This window comes from Sceloporus occidentalis, unplaced genomic scaffold (genome assembly GCF_023333645.1).
Source record: "Sceloporus occidentalis isolate IW3139 unplaced genomic scaffold, rSceOcc1.0.p SCAF_7, whole genome shotgun sequence".
NCBI classification, from domain to species: domain Eukaryota; kingdom Metazoa; phylum Chordata; class Lepidosauria; order Squamata; family Phrynosomatidae; genus Sceloporus; species Sceloporus occidentalis.
In genome coordinates, this window is record NW_028316987.1 from 55,165,751 (window position 1) to 55,182,810 (window position 17,060).

The 17,060-nt window shown below is 39.3% G+C and overlaps 1 protein-coding gene across 1 annotated transcript in view; it reads left to right on the top strand.

Moving 5' to 3' along the window:
• The window catches only part of LOC149309758 (2-hydroxyacyl-CoA lyase 1-like), a 39,577-nt gene extending 28,598 nt beyond the window's left edge, over positions 1–10,979 (top strand). The window contains exons 11-18 of the mRNA XM_089533008.1: positions 806–911; positions 3,302–3,385; positions 4,078–4,179; positions 4,929–5,083; positions 7,130–7,288; positions 7,436–7,543; positions 8,390–8,576; positions 10,015–10,979. Of these exons, the coding sequence (XP_089389134.1) occupies positions 806–911; positions 3,302–3,385; positions 4,078–4,179; positions 4,929–5,083; positions 7,130–7,288; positions 7,436–7,543; positions 8,390–8,576; positions 10,015–10,047 (934 nt within the window). The 3' untranslated portion in view covers positions 10,048–10,979. The remainder of the gene's footprint in view (positions 1–805; positions 912–3,301; positions 3,386–4,077; positions 4,180–4,928; positions 5,084–7,129; positions 7,289–7,435; positions 7,544–8,389; positions 8,577–10,014) is intronic.
• Positions 10,980–17,060: the final 6,081 nt, after the last annotated feature.

The window sequence follows — 17,060 nt, forward strand, 5'->3', positions numbered from 1 at the left end:
GGGTGGTTGAATAAGAGTTTTATTATCTGGGACAGACTGTCAGTATACACATATGTCCTTGATTCTTCCTGTTTTATAGGTCCAAGTTTGCAGCACATCTTTGAAATCAAGTTTGTTACAAATAATTTAACTTGTACTGGTTTCAGTAGTCATCTAATGATGACTAAATTGAGATCCAGTCCAATGTATATAGGATGCAAAATTCAACTTTTCTTAATATAGATTTAGAACTCCTTGGTGGACTTGCGGGTTTTTGTTTTGTTTTTTGTTTTGTAATTATTATTCACTATACACTCAACATTGGCCTTTGTGCATAAAGCAGAGAAAATCCATAAATCCATGGGGAATTCTTGTTGTTCTGTCCTTAGGTATATGTGGAATTAATCCTCAGTTACCTATAAACTCACTGCTGCCTGTTTTTACAAGGTTAATGATTCTTTACTCCTGGTTCCATCATCTTGGTAACATTTGGATAACTGAAATTATAGTAAAGGGCTATACCACATAAGATACTGCACACCTATTAGGTATTTCCTTCAGTCTAGGGGTTGGCAAAGTTTATAGTTGAGCAGTAGTCATGCATCTCCAGTAACCTAACAATGGAGATCAGCAAATGGAATCTAAATGTTAGGAAGGAAGGAGTAACTATAGCCTATAGATGATGTCCTATAAAATGAGAAAGCAGTAAGATCCTGTTTAAATAACCCAAAGTTCTAATTTTTAAGTTTTTTGCAAAAAAAAAAAGGTTTAGCTCTGACCTGTGAAAAAAATGATCAGTTAATTTAATTCTTTTTAAAACGATTAGGGCGCTGCAGCATGCTGATGTGATCATATTACTTGGTGCCAGACTGAACTGGATTCTACACTTTGGACTTCCTCCAAGATTTAATCCAGATGTAAAAATTATCCAGGTACTTAGATGATTGAGTCAGATGTTTGGCTCACTCTGAAACAGGTGTGGACAACTCTGGTGAATCTAATGGCACTGACTGTCAAAAGTGCAGGGGAAAAACAAACCCCAAAACAAAAGCAGATCAAAATCCAATTCTGCTTTGGAATTTTTTTTAAAAAATATGTTAAACAATGTAAGAGTCCCTTGCAATAGTTGGTGCTGTTGAGGTTTTTAGGAGAAACAATACACTCCTTTTTGGTACAAAAATTATGATCTGTGGTTTATGTTAGAAATTGCAAAATCCACCTTGGAGGTTGAGATGCAACCCCAGGACCACACTTTAAAAGCACTAGAATGACTAAGCATTCTGTTTGTGATTCATTTACAATCTGATTTGAATGTATTTTTATCCCACCTTTCCTCAGGTTCTCTTATCAGATGTTTGAACTTTTCACTTGCAGGCAACTTTTGAAGTTAAATGAAAGAATTCCTGTAGCCGTAGGGTGGTAGGCTGCCCATCCTTAGCCAGAGACAATTATGAATAAGGAGAATTTTTATTCCCATCTCTCCTATCCTCCTCCATACATTAAACCATTACACCTTATTGGCTCTGAGCTAAAGCTTGGAAAAGCTAATCTGGTTTGGGATTTCTGGAGTTGTAACCCCCAAAATAATTTTTCTAATCTCATCTATGAGCACAGAATCATGAAAAACTGAAATGTGGAAATTGGCTCTAATTATTGGATTCTAGAAAGTAACATAAACCTGCCCTTCATCTAGGACAACTATGTATGCTGCCTTCAACTTTTTGACGGAAAGACAAGGAGAAGGTTAATTAATTATACAGGCATACCTCAGTTAACAAAATCTCTTGGTCCACTTTGTAGCTGGAGGTTTTTTTTCTTTAGAAGCAGTGGCATTGGGAGGATGGTAAAGGAGGGCTACAGAAAGACTGACTTTCAGTGCTGGAGTGTGTTTGCAGTAAATAATGCACTAAAATTTCAGTTGGGAAAGAAGGAGATCCTATTCTAGTTGATCCTCCCCTAACTGTGTGTGCTTCCCTACAAAAGGCAAGGTAAACATCAGCTGCCTACAGATTCCCTTACTGAGCACGCATGAACAGCAAAACAGAGAGAAAGGAGAAAGCAGATAAGCCTACCTCACCAGTTTACCACCCTCCCAGTATGTTAAAAAAGCATGGCTCACTTGGCTGAACAACATGGAAATTTTTTTTAAAAAATTGAGGCTGGAAAAATGGATGCAATTTGGTTTCTGTAGTTGTTGTGTACTTTCAAGTTATTTCTGATTTATGATGACCCTAAGGCAAATCTGTCACAGGATTTTCTTGGCATGATTTGTTCAGAGGGTGGGACTTGTACAATGCCACCAGGGAGGTTTCCTTGGCCAAGTGGGGATTCATATCCTGGCTTCCAGAGCCATAATCCAGCACTCAAACAACTACACCATGCTGGCTATCCAGGTATAGGTGGTCTGTATAAGGTTCAAAATGTTTCTGTTTACTTATGCAAGTTAATTTCACATGTGCATATTGCTAGTTTCTGATGAAAAATTTGTCCAAATAAATTGAACTGCTCTTCCTTTTTGTGGTCTCTGTCACTGTTCATTCCATGTTGTTTCTGCCTCTAGTATCAAATTTTCTGTTAAAGAAATAATAATGCCCAGGAATGCATTTACAGTACTTCACTAACTGAGGCGTGATCTGTGTAGTCATTAATAGGCAAGATACTAGACAGGATCAAGTATTCAAAATTTGTCCCACAAATAGAATTGGTTCCTAATGTACTTCAAGGAAACTATTTATCAAGGAAAATTAAAGTGCATCCTATTCTGACACAGGGACGTAGCTAGGATTTTAGGAAGGGGGGAGTCCAGACTAAGTGCCACCATTATAATGGGGCTTGGGTGTGGCGGTGCAGCAGCACACACCATTCATTTTTCTAATGGAAAGGGGGTCTGGACCCCAAGAACCCCCCCCCCCCGGCTATGTCCCTGTCTGACATGTAATTTAATCAAAAAGCATTGAAACTTTCTTTGATAAAATGTTTCCTGGGAATGCATTTATTTGTCCAGCTGTATTTGTTGCTGTTGTTTTACCTGCTCTTTCTACAGCTAATTTCGATTATTTTTGTTTTCCCTTTGGGGGACAACTTGTATCACCCAACATAACAGTTTTTATTTCAAGGATATTGTAGATCTAAGCTAGACACAGGAGAAGGCAAGAACTGCTGAGTGGACACATGAGGCCAATTTTCCTATTCCCAGTTGAAAAGAAATATGAAGCCCTTGTTTTTGGAAATAAAGATTATAGTACCTATTAAATTGTAATATCCTTTGCTGATCACCATAATTGATTCTATATCTCCTTTAAAATTTCCTTTTATATGACAGGTAGACATTTGTGCAGAAGAATTAGGGAATAATGTGAAACCTGTTGCAGCCTTATTGGGTGACATAAAAGCAGTGGCGGAGCAGGTAATAAACGAATCATCTTGTGAAAATCTTTGGTTTGGTTGGATTTAGGAATGTTACAAAAACAAAGCCATAACATATAAAAATCAGGCAGATAAATTCTTATGGAAGAAACAGAAAATGTGAAAACTACACACAGCCAACAAATGCATTAAAATTTATTCACAAAACCAAGGTTTATAAAAGTATATACAGTCAAAAAACCAAAATAAATCCAGAAGTATTAAGGTCCAGTACAAAACAAGTGAAAACTCTGCATTGTTTTCTTTTCTGTTCTTCCAAATGGAACACTGAGATTGATTTAATTGGAGTGCAGCCAAACTTGGTCTTCCCAATTAACATGAGTCAGTTGCAAAATTATTGAAACAAAGCTTATTGCTTAGTCAGGGAGTAACATCCCCACTGTTCACAATATATGGTTGAAACCATGCCACAAAAAAGGCAACCAGTAGCTGTTAATGAATTTAATTTAACTTCATGCAAAATATATCTTGATTTGGAATGTCTGGGGCTAGTGGACTGTCAATAGCTTTTGCTCAAACATGCATCACCATATTGGGAAGTTTGGCCATGTGCATACTGTTGCTGTTCTAAAGCAAAGCATCATTACTGTATGTTCTGCACATCAACAGAATTCAGGGTGGAGGGAGTAGGTTCCACCCATTTCTGTTGTAAAAATATTGTTATACTCTTAGCTTCTAGATCAGCTGAAGAAAAAGCACTGGACATACCCTTCTGATACAGATTGGTGGAAAGATCTACGAGCAAAAATACAAAGCAATGAACAGACATCCAAGGTACTATTAGTAGTATCTTCCTGGACATGTTTTTAGTTTCCTCCAATGTTTCCTCTAATTCCTCTGTGAAATTTGGGGAACAATTTTGATCTGCTGGGACCTGCAGCAGGCCACACTTCCACCAAATATTTGGAGGAGGTTGGTTTTTGCAAAATCAAGTGAGTGGAATTTTACTTCCAGTTAAAAAACACCAACTCGAAAACACACTATTAGAAAAAAGAAAGTCCTGCACTTTCAGAGAATTACCAACTATGTACACCTCCAGAAACATGGTTTTCTTTATACTGGTAAATTTCTGTTGCTATTGAAGACAGTTTTGCTTGGTCTGTGACCACCAAAACAAGGTTGGGGGTACAGACTGCATGGGATCCATGGGATATATTTTCCCATCCCTATTGTATTAATTTGCTTCATTAGCTTATGTTATCATAAACCACTTTGGGATTTATACAAATAAAAAAGAGCATAGGAATATGTCCAATCGTTATCATCTCATTAAAAAATACATTTGAATTATTTTGTAATGGTAATATGTTATCAATAACTTTAAATTATTTTTTCCAATTTAATTTTTAAACAGGCCATCCATGTCTTAGATCTATCTTCCATATATGAAACAATGTTTTAGAGTCAATCATGCTTTTACAATAATTTACAATTGTAAATTTACAATTTACAATTATAACTTTTACAATGTTCAGTCATCAAATCTTTTGAAAGATCCATTTATTGATTCATTTTTAATGCAGGCACTATCACTACAGCAAAATCTGCCAATGAATTACTATACAGTATTCCACCATATCAGGGAGCATTTGCCAAAGGACTGCCTTCTCATTAGTGAAGGAGCAAACACGATGGACATAGGACGCACTATGCTTCCAAACTATTATCCCCGCCACAGGTACTGACTGGTCTCTTTCCTTATTAATGTCTACTTGTTCTCATTTGAGGTTCTAGGGACCTTTGCAGCCACTTGTAGGACCCTCCTGTAGAAAAAATGGCAAATCATGCCCATAGACCTTCTAGGGGAACGATTTGACATTAAAATATAACATTGTTCTCTGAATGTATAGCCAGATTGCTGATCAAATATGAATCCCAACATGATCCCTGCACTTAAATTCAAAGAGAAGGAAACATTCAAAACACTTGTCATGTCTTAAGTGTAACTACTCAATGTACTGCAGCACTCGTTTACATCAAAGGGCAACCATCTTTCAGGTAGACGTAATTTTGGCCACAATTTATGAGCAATAACACCTTACCTCTGAGGTGCTCCTCTGAAATTTTGGCACGGAGTTCTTCAAGGCCTAAGCAGTGTTTTCTTTTCAATTGCTCAATTTCAGAAGTGTATCTATCTGACAGATCCATCTTCATCTTCATCAGATTCTCTTGATACTCAGATGAGAGAGAATACCTTAACAACTCAACTTCCTTTGCTGTAAAAAGACTACTGATGAACTTGCTACCAATTTTGGTTTGCATATAACATGATAAATGATAGCATTTTCTCCAGTTGTTATGCCAAGGATATATTGATACTACAATGGGCCTTTGGTATCCACTGGGGTTTGGTTTTAGGACCCCCTGTGGATACCAAAATTTATGGATGTTCAAGTCCCATGAAACACAGTGGATAGTGAAATGGTGTCCCTTATATAAAATGACAAAACAAGAATTGAAAGTGAAGAGCGTTGTTTTTAAAACACATTAGTAAATGTTTCAAATTAGTAATAAATTAATAATGTGTGTGAGATCATCTTGATTTTCCAGCAGTGAAGGGGTAAACAGCCTGATGTGGATTGGGAAGGGGGCATTTTAAACCCTTGACAGTTCATGAACGGTTTCTGATAGTAGATTGAATTGTGATTTTATTTAGCAACATAGTGCTGTTCCACCCTAAATAAGGGTTCCATCCTAAACAGTCAATTAAACCAGCTTTACATAGAATTCTTATCAAAATATGCATTGGCAACATGTGAGCAAGAAAAGGCCATCATATACAGACTTACCAATAAGGATGCAAAGGGATCTTGCAGCATCTTTGAGACTCAGAGGCAATACAGACAAGCACTTTGTGCTGGCCTAACTGTGTACTAGGGCTGAACTAGGGTGGAGTATTCACATGCTCCGAGTCCTAATCCCACTGCCCTGCTACCATCATGGTGCACACCCATCCATATAGCACATGCCATGATGACGCATGGTCGGCGCAGTGCCCAAATGGCACTAGCCAGCAGGGGCATCATCATGGTGCATGAGCATGCCTGTGACACCCCTTTGAGGAAACAGCTTTTATAAATCCATGGATTCTTTATCCACGGATTCAGGCATCCATGGCTTGAAAATATAACTTTGATTGTGCCATTTTTATATGCGGGACACCATTTTACTATGCCATTGTATTTAATGGAACATGAGCATCCACAGATTTTGGTATCCACTGGGGTGGTGGTGGTCCTGAAACCAAACCCCAAAGGATATCAAGGGCTCACTGTATTGCATATTTTAATCAAAGACACAGCTTTTTATTTCTATGCTATTATTCCATTATATTCAAGCTTCCAGCTGACTAAAATAAAGAAGTGATTTGTCTTTGGTATTTATCTAAGAAGCTTATGAAATTGTCATAACTATTTGCATACTTTTATTTTTCCTTGCGTTACAGATCTCAAGTGAATGCACCAGATTAGTTTGGTTGAAATAATGAACATGGCCTTTGAAATACTAATAATCAGCTCTAAAAACAGCTAAAATGCAATGGTTTCTTTTTATTCTAAGAGGCTTAATTCTGTTCAGCCTAACATTCATAGTCATTATATGCTTTTTAGAAACCCACACGTAAATCAATTCTTTTTATGAATACATGGTGTGCCTTGAATTTTTAAAGATGGAGAATACACTATATTGGGGGAGAAACATAATACATGTCCTTCCTTTCTCATAGGCTTGATGCTGGTACCTTTGGTACAATGGGTGTTGGGCTGGGTTTTGCAGTAGCAGCTGCTATGGTTACTAAATATCATAATCCTGAGAAGCAAGTGGTCTGCATAGAAGGAGACAGTGCCTTTGGATTCTCTGGCATGGAGGTGGAAACTATGTGCAGGTAAAACATTGTCTAGTTAAACTTGCAAAAAAATCTTTATGTCAAACAAAGCAAATGTTGCTATTTATTATATGAAAATCCTGTAGTCATTCTTCCTCCAGACACAAAACTGTTCTTAATCATGATCTTCCTTGAAAATTATTACAGGTATAATTTGCCAATCATTCTAATCATAGTCAACAACAATGGGATATACAGTGGCTTGGATGCAGAGACTTGGGATGAAATGTTGAAACTTGGAGAACCTTCCACAAGGTGTGTACTTGTTAGGCTGCTCTTGTTTTGTTAATTTAATTGTGAACTTTTTGGTGTTACAGATGTTCAGTTCTAAAATATTAAAAGCTCTACATAATAAAGTATCTTAGATTGTGCTTCATTATATTAACTGAATAGACTGATTTACATTAATCAGTGGTGCCGCGTATTATAGACAGAGCTCATAGTAACAAAAAGTGATAATGTATTTGGCTCTCCTCTCTTATTATATACTTATAAGATGTGGCACAGGTGCTCTTGGTACTTGTAGCAAACAGGAAAATATTCTCAGCAGCATTGGGCCAACATTGTAGTGGCAAGAAGTTGTTCTCTTTTCATATTACTGGTGAAAGTGGTGTCAATTGATCTTACAAGGAAGGAGGGTGAAAATGGCCACTTAAGGTGTGTGTGCATGGTCACAGAAGAAAAGATTTGCAGAGCTGAGTGCAGACACAGATGTGCACCACAGAAGCAGGACAGTTACTTCAGTTATGCTGGTCTTTGCATGCTTTTTCATGCTCTTAGTCTGAAACATATAAATATTCCAGAAATCAAGTTATTTGTAAAGGAAAGTGCTTTTGAGGGCTTTGTAGAATCATTGAATGTGCTTTGAAATGGTTTGGAAGAGACCAAAAATGCTCAGTTTCACCACAATTGAGATAGCCTATCCTTGACTTAAACCTGAAGTGAAGCAGTCATAACTAAATGAACTTTAAGCCACTGTGAAGGTAGAGTTTCTCTTGTGGAGGGATGATATTTAGTGAATCAGCAGAAAAACCTTTTATAATATCTCTCTGTTTGCTTAGTGCCCAATGCAAAGCCATACCAATTTTTGTTTCATTTTAGTGTTCCTCCAGTTTCTCTGTTGCCAAATGCTCACTATGAGCAAATTATGTCTGCCTTCGGTGGTAAAGGCTATTTTGTGCAAACACCAGAAGAACTCCAAGCTGCCCTGAAGAAAAGCCTGACCGAAAAGCATGTGCCTTCCCTCATTAATGTAATGATTGATCCACAATCAGACAGGAAGAAACAAGTGAGTGTTTTGCTTCTCATTTTCCCATACAAAGTGTAAGCAAATGGCCACTTAGAGGCATCACAAGAGGGATGTTGTGTGGACTGTACCAGGTGACACCCTAAGGGTGACCACTGCTCTCCAAACATCTTCCTTTTGGCAGAAATGGGCTGTGGTGTTCACCTGCATCCCTTTAAAATGCTGAAGAGATGGTAAGAGTGGGGCAAGACTCAGTGAGAGGAGAAAGGAGAGGCCCCAGTTTTTCTTTTAAATTAAATTATTATTTTTTTTACTTTAAAAAATATTTTTTTAAAAAATTCTTTTAAATTTTCTTTAAAAATATCACATCTTACCAAATTTTCACTTTAGCCCCATGAAACAATGTACATGTAAATAGAATTCATGGAATCAATAAAAGTGTTGATTTACCATTCAATGCTAATTTCAGTGGATCTACTCTAGCTGGAACTCGCAATTGGATTCAGGTCTGTGAATCCACCACACATGATTTTCTTGTCATTACCATTCTGACCTTTCTTATACCTGGGTAACTCAAATTCAAACTGATCAGGCACAGGGATGTAACTATTGGGGGGTGGATTAGGTCCCCAAGTCAAATTTTCCTTCGGTCCTCTAATGTCTAACATTGCAGAGAGTGAAACACTGAGAACTCTTACGTTTGCTGTGTTCGCTTTCCCTTGGTAACTGTGCCTGTTCCTTTTCTTTGGATGCCTAAACCATATTTCTAAATGCTCAACTGAAGTTTTAAGTTACTACAATGCTGGTAATTTGGGACCAAAGGAATGTTTCATTTGGGATGGAGAGAATTCTTATTGGGGGGGGGGGGGGGGCAGTACCTTAATTTTGTGCCCTCCTGCAGTAACATCCCTGATCAGACGTTCCTCCAGGATAGCAGTCAGTTCTGGCTGCCCCCTCACTAGATTATAAGTAAGCATAATGATTCAGGCAATAGTGGCCAAAATGATGCAAAGGAAGTTCAAAAGGTTCTCCTGCTACTTCTTAGCCACAGAAAGCTACTGCTTTCTCTCCACCAGAGGACAGTTTCCTCAGATCTGAGACTTTTGAGTCTTTGCAAATGACACAATGGCTATTACTAATTTCCTTGTCATGTTGCTTAAAAAGGAGAAGTAATGTAAGCCTCCGTTGTGTATCTAGTGTAAACAAATACTCTTACTTCTTAGGAGCTGGATGTTCTTGAGATGGTGTCACCACATCATTCATACAGCATTTTTTGTTCATATATTCTTAAACCTCAGTCATATTTTTACCTTGTTAAAATGAAAAAGTATTGCTGCAGCACCAATATTTTCTTAATTTTTAAGGGTTTTTTTTATTCCTAGAAATATAAGACATCTTTCTTCTATGAATTTTGTTAATGTTTAGTTCTCCAGAATCTTCTTCCAAGATGCTGAGTATTTTTCATCTTTTGTTTTTTCAGGATTTTCATTGGCTGACCCGTTCTAACATGTAGCAGAAGGCCTGGAAATCATGAACAAAATGCCTATATAAACTAAAATGGGAATTAACACTATAGTTGTCATCTCTGTATTTTCACAGAATTTGAAAGAAAGCTGTGCTATACTAAATTGTTTTGGTTTGGACCCTCTTAGTGCATTACACTAGTGGTTGCACGTTTTTCCCAGGGTCATGCAGCAATGGCAAAGGAAGGCACACAGCTGGACCAATGCTGATCAAGGATTACAATACAGTTTTTCAATTTTATGAGCACCTGAGGGTTTTTTTTTTACTATTTGAGCCAGTTCTCTGACACAATGTGTTTTCTGCTATTTTAGAACAGTGCTGTAAAGCAGGTTTGGAAAATGTATAGACTTCCAGCTGTTGGAATATAGCTCACACCCGTGCCTCACCACTAGCTATGCTGGTTAGGGCTAATGGGAGTTGCGATCCAACAACTTCCAGAGGACCACACATGGTCCATCCCTGCTATAAAGCTTCCTTATTAGAACATAATTAGTTTAAAAGAAAGTGGGACTCCATAAAGATTTTATAAGATAAGAAATAATTATATTGTATATAAACTTTTTGATGAATTAACACTTTGGCTCTAAATTGTATAGTTACACAACTCTATTAAGCTGCTGTGCAGACCCAAACTGTCACATAGACATGAAATCCAAAAGAAGTCCACTTTGTAAAATCAGTGTTCTTTATAAAATCATGTTGTAATAAATGTTTATTGAATGACGCTAATAATTCACCAGAGGGCACCCTTCATTCATATGTGCTATGGGAACTTTGCCTTCTCTTTTAATGGAAGTTTTCAGTAATATATTGGAAGCTTCTAATGAATCTGCTGACAATTCCAGAAGTGGTTTTGTAAATATTCCTGTAAGATGTTTAAAAATGGAACAAATAGTACCAAATTAAAAAAAAAATCCTAGAGTTTGCTGTGTCAGTCCTTTCAAAACATTTAAAATTAATAGAAAATTTAATAGTTTTCTCCTGGGATTATTTTCTCTAATCTTTATGAGTATATCAGGATTTCAAGACATAGAGGAAATTACGTTTATTTTAAGCATCTGTGCAATTAAGCCATTTCTGCATCTTCCTTTAGAGCATGCTCTAAGAGATTTTGGACTTCACTTCCCAGAAGCCTCTGCCATATTGGCCAATAGTCTGGGATTCTGGGAGCTGAAGTCCAAAATTCCTTAAAGATCACAGTTTGCAGACTGCTATTTTAGAGGAATTGGAGTGCTACAGCAGCTGATCATCCTGATGCCTAACCTGTACTCAGAACAAGATGGTTCCAATCCAAAAAGGAGTCAGATAGGGTTGCAACCTATTTATTCAACCTGTATAAAGAAGATATTGTACACAGAGAAGGCTTACACTCAAAGGCAGAAGGAGTGAAGAACAGAGGAAGGAAAGTTAACAACCTAAGATATCCAGATGATACAATACCACTAGCAGAAACCAACAAGGACCTAGAGCAATTACTAAAATAGTTTTAAGTGCCAAGGGAAGCTTCATGCTGAACATTAAGAAAACAGAAGTAATGGCCACGGAAGATTTACAAGAGTTCAACCGAGATAATGAGAAAATTTAAATTATCAAAGAGTCCCCATATCTAGGCCTGGGAAGGGCAGCTATGGAAGAACTGGACAAGAACTTAAAGTGCAAAGAGATAACTCTGAACACTAAAGTGAGGATTGTCCAAGCCATTGTGTTCCCCATCATCTTGTACAGACGTGAGAGCTGGAAAGTGGAGAAAGCTGATAGAAAATCAATTCATTTGTGATGTGATGCTGATAAGAGTGCTGAGGATACTGTGTACAGCAAAGAAGACAAACAAATGAATTCTAGAACATAGCAAGCCTGAACTCTCTCTGGAAACCAGGATGATTAAATTGAGACTGTCATACTTTAGCCACTTCATGAGAAGGCATGATTCATTAAAGAAGACAATGATGCTGGGAAAGATAGAGAGCAGTAGAGAAGAAGGAAGGCCACATGCTAGATGGTTAGACTGGCCATGGGTCCTAGCCTGCAGGACCTAAGCAGAACAGTTAAGGAGAGGGGATCTTGGAGATGTTTCATCCACAGAGTTGCCATGAGTCAAGGTCAACTGGTGGGCAGTTATCAACAAATATCCTACATTTAGGCCGCAAAAATCAAACACATATTTATAGGATGGGTGATACTTGTTTTAGCAGCAGTATATGTTGGAAAGGCCTTAAATTATTTTTGCTCATAAAAAGAACATAACCGATATGTACGATGCTGCAGCAAAGAAAGCAAATATTTTAGCATGTAGTTTCCAAGACAAAGGAAGCCATAGTCCCAACTATACAGTATTCTGCACTATGAGACATCATCTGGAGTATTCCATTCAGTTCTGAGCACTTCATTTTAAGAAAGATATAGACAAGTCGCAGTGGGTTCACAGAAAGTCAATAGGGATGAACATGGAGAATAAAACATAGAGGTTAAAGGAGTTGATCATTTCAGCTTGGTGAAGGTAAGACTGAGGGGTGACCTGACTGTACACTTGAGCTCTAAGGCTGTAACATGAGAGGAGGGGGCAGGCCTCAGAGGGTAAGACTGAGTCTATTGGTTTGAAGTTCCAGGAGACTAGATTTCAACTGAACTTTAGAAGGAACTTCTTGTCTGTGATTCAGCAACGGAACCACTTACATAGAGGTGGTAGAGTCTCTGGATGTTCAAAAAGCAGCTAGACATCTACTTGCTGGGAATGCTCTAGCTCAGTGATGTCAAACCTTTTAGAGATGATGGCGGGGTACAGACGGGCAGGGGAAGACGTCTTGGAGGTGTATTCTGCTGAATACGGAGCCTCTAGACCGCCCGCCCCGGGGGCGTGGCTCAGGTGTATGGGGCTTCCACATGGGGGGCAGTGAAGACGCCTCACCTGGGGCCGTTTCTGACCCGCAGTTCCCATACCGCCGCCCCGGAGGACGCTGCAAAGAGAGAGGCAGCTTCCGCACAGGTGGCCAAAAACGGGGCTTTTTTTTTTCTTTTGCCGGCTGGCGGATGCGCAGCTGCGGCGCTCAGCACCGGCGGCAGAAAGCCTATGTGCACATTTAAAGCGCCCAGGCCCCTTTAAACCTTTTCCCTCACCCTGCCCCAGAACAATGGTGGTCTCCTGCCAGCTGGTGATCAGCTGGTGTTGGCATCCTTGTCTGCTTGCACGTTGGTAGTGTCACCAGCATCATGGATGCCTCCTCTCCTTTGGTCCCCACGCTCTTGCTGAATCTGCAATGCACAGCCACAGCTGTCGCCGCTGCCACCGCTGTCCCCCTGCCATCCCCCATCACCTCTCTTGTACGTATGTAAATATTTAAAGTTTTAGGGGTTTTTTATTGTTAGGTGAAAATGGCACAGGAATGTGTGTAGGGGTTCACTTTAAATTCCAAACTTTCCCCAATTCTAGCAGCGCATGCGTACATGTTGCTCTAGGGTTAGGGTTAGGGTTACGAGCATTAAAATAGAGTGCAGCTGTGCTGCAGCTTCCACATCTGCATGGCATCTGATGCTGTAATTAGAGCCTCGGTGCAAACTGCGCATGTTCCAGGACCCCGACTCATTATGCGACGCAGCAGACACGGAGCTTTTAAATGGGCAACTTAAATTAGCGGCGTAACAATTCTGGCGTACCGGTGCAGCAGCTTATAGACGGAGATGCGCAGCTGCGCAGTATATAGAAAAGAAGCGGGGAAAAGCAGCACCTTTTTAATGCCGCTTCTTCCCGCTTGGGGCGTGCGGGCGGCGTGTTCATGGCGGCATTCAGGTAAGGGCCGTCTGAAGGCTATACCTTCATGACGTCATGAACACACCCCTTTTTGCCCGTCTGTAACCCGCCCAAGTGCCCAAACTGCAACCCAAAACCCACTTATTCATTACAAAATGCTGCGTCCCTCTGGCTTTCTAGTGACAAACTCTGTGTTGGAGTGACAGTGCGCATGCCCACAGAAAGGGCTCTGAGTGCCACTTCTGGCGCGTGTGCCATAGGTTCACCACCACTACTCTAGCTGGATTTCCTTCATTGAGTTGAGGGGGTTGGATGTGATGGCAATGGATTCTATGGTTTCAATAAGGCTTTGAGCAGAAGTTCCCAGCAGATCAGTGGAAACGCCTACCAGTGGCCAAGCAGTTATATCCTTGAGAACCATGAGAATCCCTCTTCCACCGTTTACTTAGTTCCTCAGTGGTTTTCAGTTTTTATTTGCTATCATGGTTACTACTTCTAATATCTGTCTTCCCTGCAGTTGTCTTAAAACTCATCTGGGAGTCAGCATGGTGTAACAGTTGGAACTAAGACTCTGGGAGACCAGGGCTTCAATCCCCACTCTCAGCTACAGAAGCTCACTGATGACCTTGATCAAGTCACATAGTCTCAGCCTCAGAGGAAAGCAATGGCAAACTGCCTCTGAACAAATCGTGCCAAGAAAACTGCATGATATGTTCATCATGTGAGGGTCACTATAAGTCACTTACCATACATATTTTCCCCCTGAACTAAAAAGACAGAAATGCTGCTTCTCCTAAAGAATATGCTTTAAGTCTGTGAATATTTTACTTGTGCCATTTCTTTTCTACTTTTATGATCACCTTTTTGAGATGAAATGTCAGACACACAGTATTCTAAGTTTAGCTGCACAATAGATTTTTATGGATTAGTTGCTATCTTATTTTTCAATTCCTTTCATAACAACGCTTTTCCTCCACTGAAGAAATTCTTTTTCTCCAGCTTAGGTTGCCTTCGACTGTTTTTTCTCTATTCCCCACCATTCCTTCTTTGTGTTCTTAGCACAACTGGGAAAAAGGAAAAGATGGAATTGCTGCATAATGCTTCCCCATCAAACAATCTGGGGAAGAAAATGAATGTTTTGCTGCCAAATGCCCTTTAGAGCACGTAGGTGGCAATTTCACCCACAGCAGGCTGTTTTTCCAACAGAAAGTAAGCCAGATATCAACTTCTGAGGCATCTCTGCTGGGGGGAAAGAACCTCTTTGAGATCTAAAACAGTGTAGGTCCCACAATTCGGCAAAATTTGGGGATATGAACCAAGATTCCTTCCTCTCCCACCAAAGTGGCACTGAAACAGAATTGTTTATTATTTTGCATTCTTTATATTTTAACGTCCAGTACAATCCTCCCTCCATTTTTGCAGGGGATCCGTTCTGGACCCACCCCACCCCCCGCGAAATCATACATTCTTATCCATTAACTGTATAAAACACTGGTGGTCAATACTAGTGTAGAACAAGAAGGGGCCATTGTGGGCTTTCAGATGTTGCTGGCTTACAGTTCCCCTTAGTTCCAGTCCTAATAGGCAATGGTGAGGAATTAGAGACATTGCACTCCAGAAACATCTTAAGGTTCAGTTGCCAACCCCTATTTTAGAATATTTTATGGCAATTCTCTCTCTTTTTGGCTTCCTTTTAAAAATCTATGTGGTAATGCTGGGGCCCAGAATCTGCACAGTCATTAAGCCAAAGCCTTCAATGCCTAATTCCTGTTTTGAGGGAGATGTTGTGAGCACAAAGTGATTGGTTTCATGCCTTGAATAGCTGCTGTAACGTTCGGAATAAAACCCAGAGTGGATTCACCGCCCACTGACAAGGGAGCCAGCTGCCACCACTGATTAATACCATCCTATACACAGCAAACTAAATTTAAGATAATGGATTTCGTTGGGCCAAAAGGTGCAGTGGTCATCGTTGCATTGGAGCCAGCATTGTGTAGTGGTTTGAGCACTGGATTGTGACTCTAGAAACCAGGATTTCAATCCACACTCAGCAACTCCACTAGGTGACCTGGGCAAGTCACACTCTCTCGGCCTCAGATCAGGCAAAAGCAAGTCCTTTCTGAACAAATCTTGCCAAGAAAACCCTGTGATAGGGTTGCCTTAGGGTCACCACATAAAAACATCATCTTTTAATTGGCTTCTAGACATTGTGTTAAGTAGCCTTTAGCGAGACAAGAGTTAAGAGTTAAAAGCACAGTCTGGGAATGGGGAATGCCAGCCAGTAATGGAGAAGTGGGTAGAATGAAAGCGTGACTATTCGGAGGATAATTATTTTAAAAATAATGTTACATGTGCTAGCAAAATTTGCTATAAATTAGACTGTCCTCTAATTTCTCTAATTCACATCAACCTTTGTGAAATTGCGAAATATAAAGTTTACCAACCTATGCAGCTAATTTTCATTTAGCATCATGATATTGAAAGCACTAAAATAGGACAGTAGTACTACCTCCATAAGGATTTAAATAAAATATTCACAATATTAAGATCACCTAACCTTTCTAGACACATATTTGAACTATAGCTAATTACTTGTAAAAATAAGCTTTTGCTTCTGCTGTGTTGTTGTTCTTAAATTCAAGCACCAATTGTTACATTGACATTGATATTCTGCAAATTTTGTAAAGAAAATAGAATTATATTTTTCTAAGCCAGTGCCTGTAGCAATTAAATGAATCCAGACATCCCCTCCCTGTAGTGCTTACACAGCAGATCTAAATGAGTATTAAATGAATGAATTACTAGTCATGTCTTCATTGTATGCAGTTTGCTGCTCTTGAGATGCTTAATGTCTTTGCTCTGAAAAACATTTAATAGGTTTGCTGTTTAATAAAAGCTGTGTGCTTACAAAGAGAATTATGTTGCTGCCAGAGATACAGCTAGATAATTTTAGTCTTGAGACTTCTTACTCTTGTAGGGCAGGGAATGGGCTTTAGACAGCCATGTGTATGACTTCAGTTTGAAATACACAACTGTTATTTCTTTTCTCTATCCTACCCCACCCCTATTGCTATCCCATGCATCACAGCTGCTTCCACATTCAAGCAGACAAAAAAAAGCCTCAACCAACAGATGAAAAAGCTATCAAGTCAAAGCAGAACAGGCAGGAGATGGTCCTTTTTTGCTGGCAGATCTCTCAAAATCATAGTGCATATTGATTGATTTCTGTGCAAGACTATTCAATATATCTATTGTGG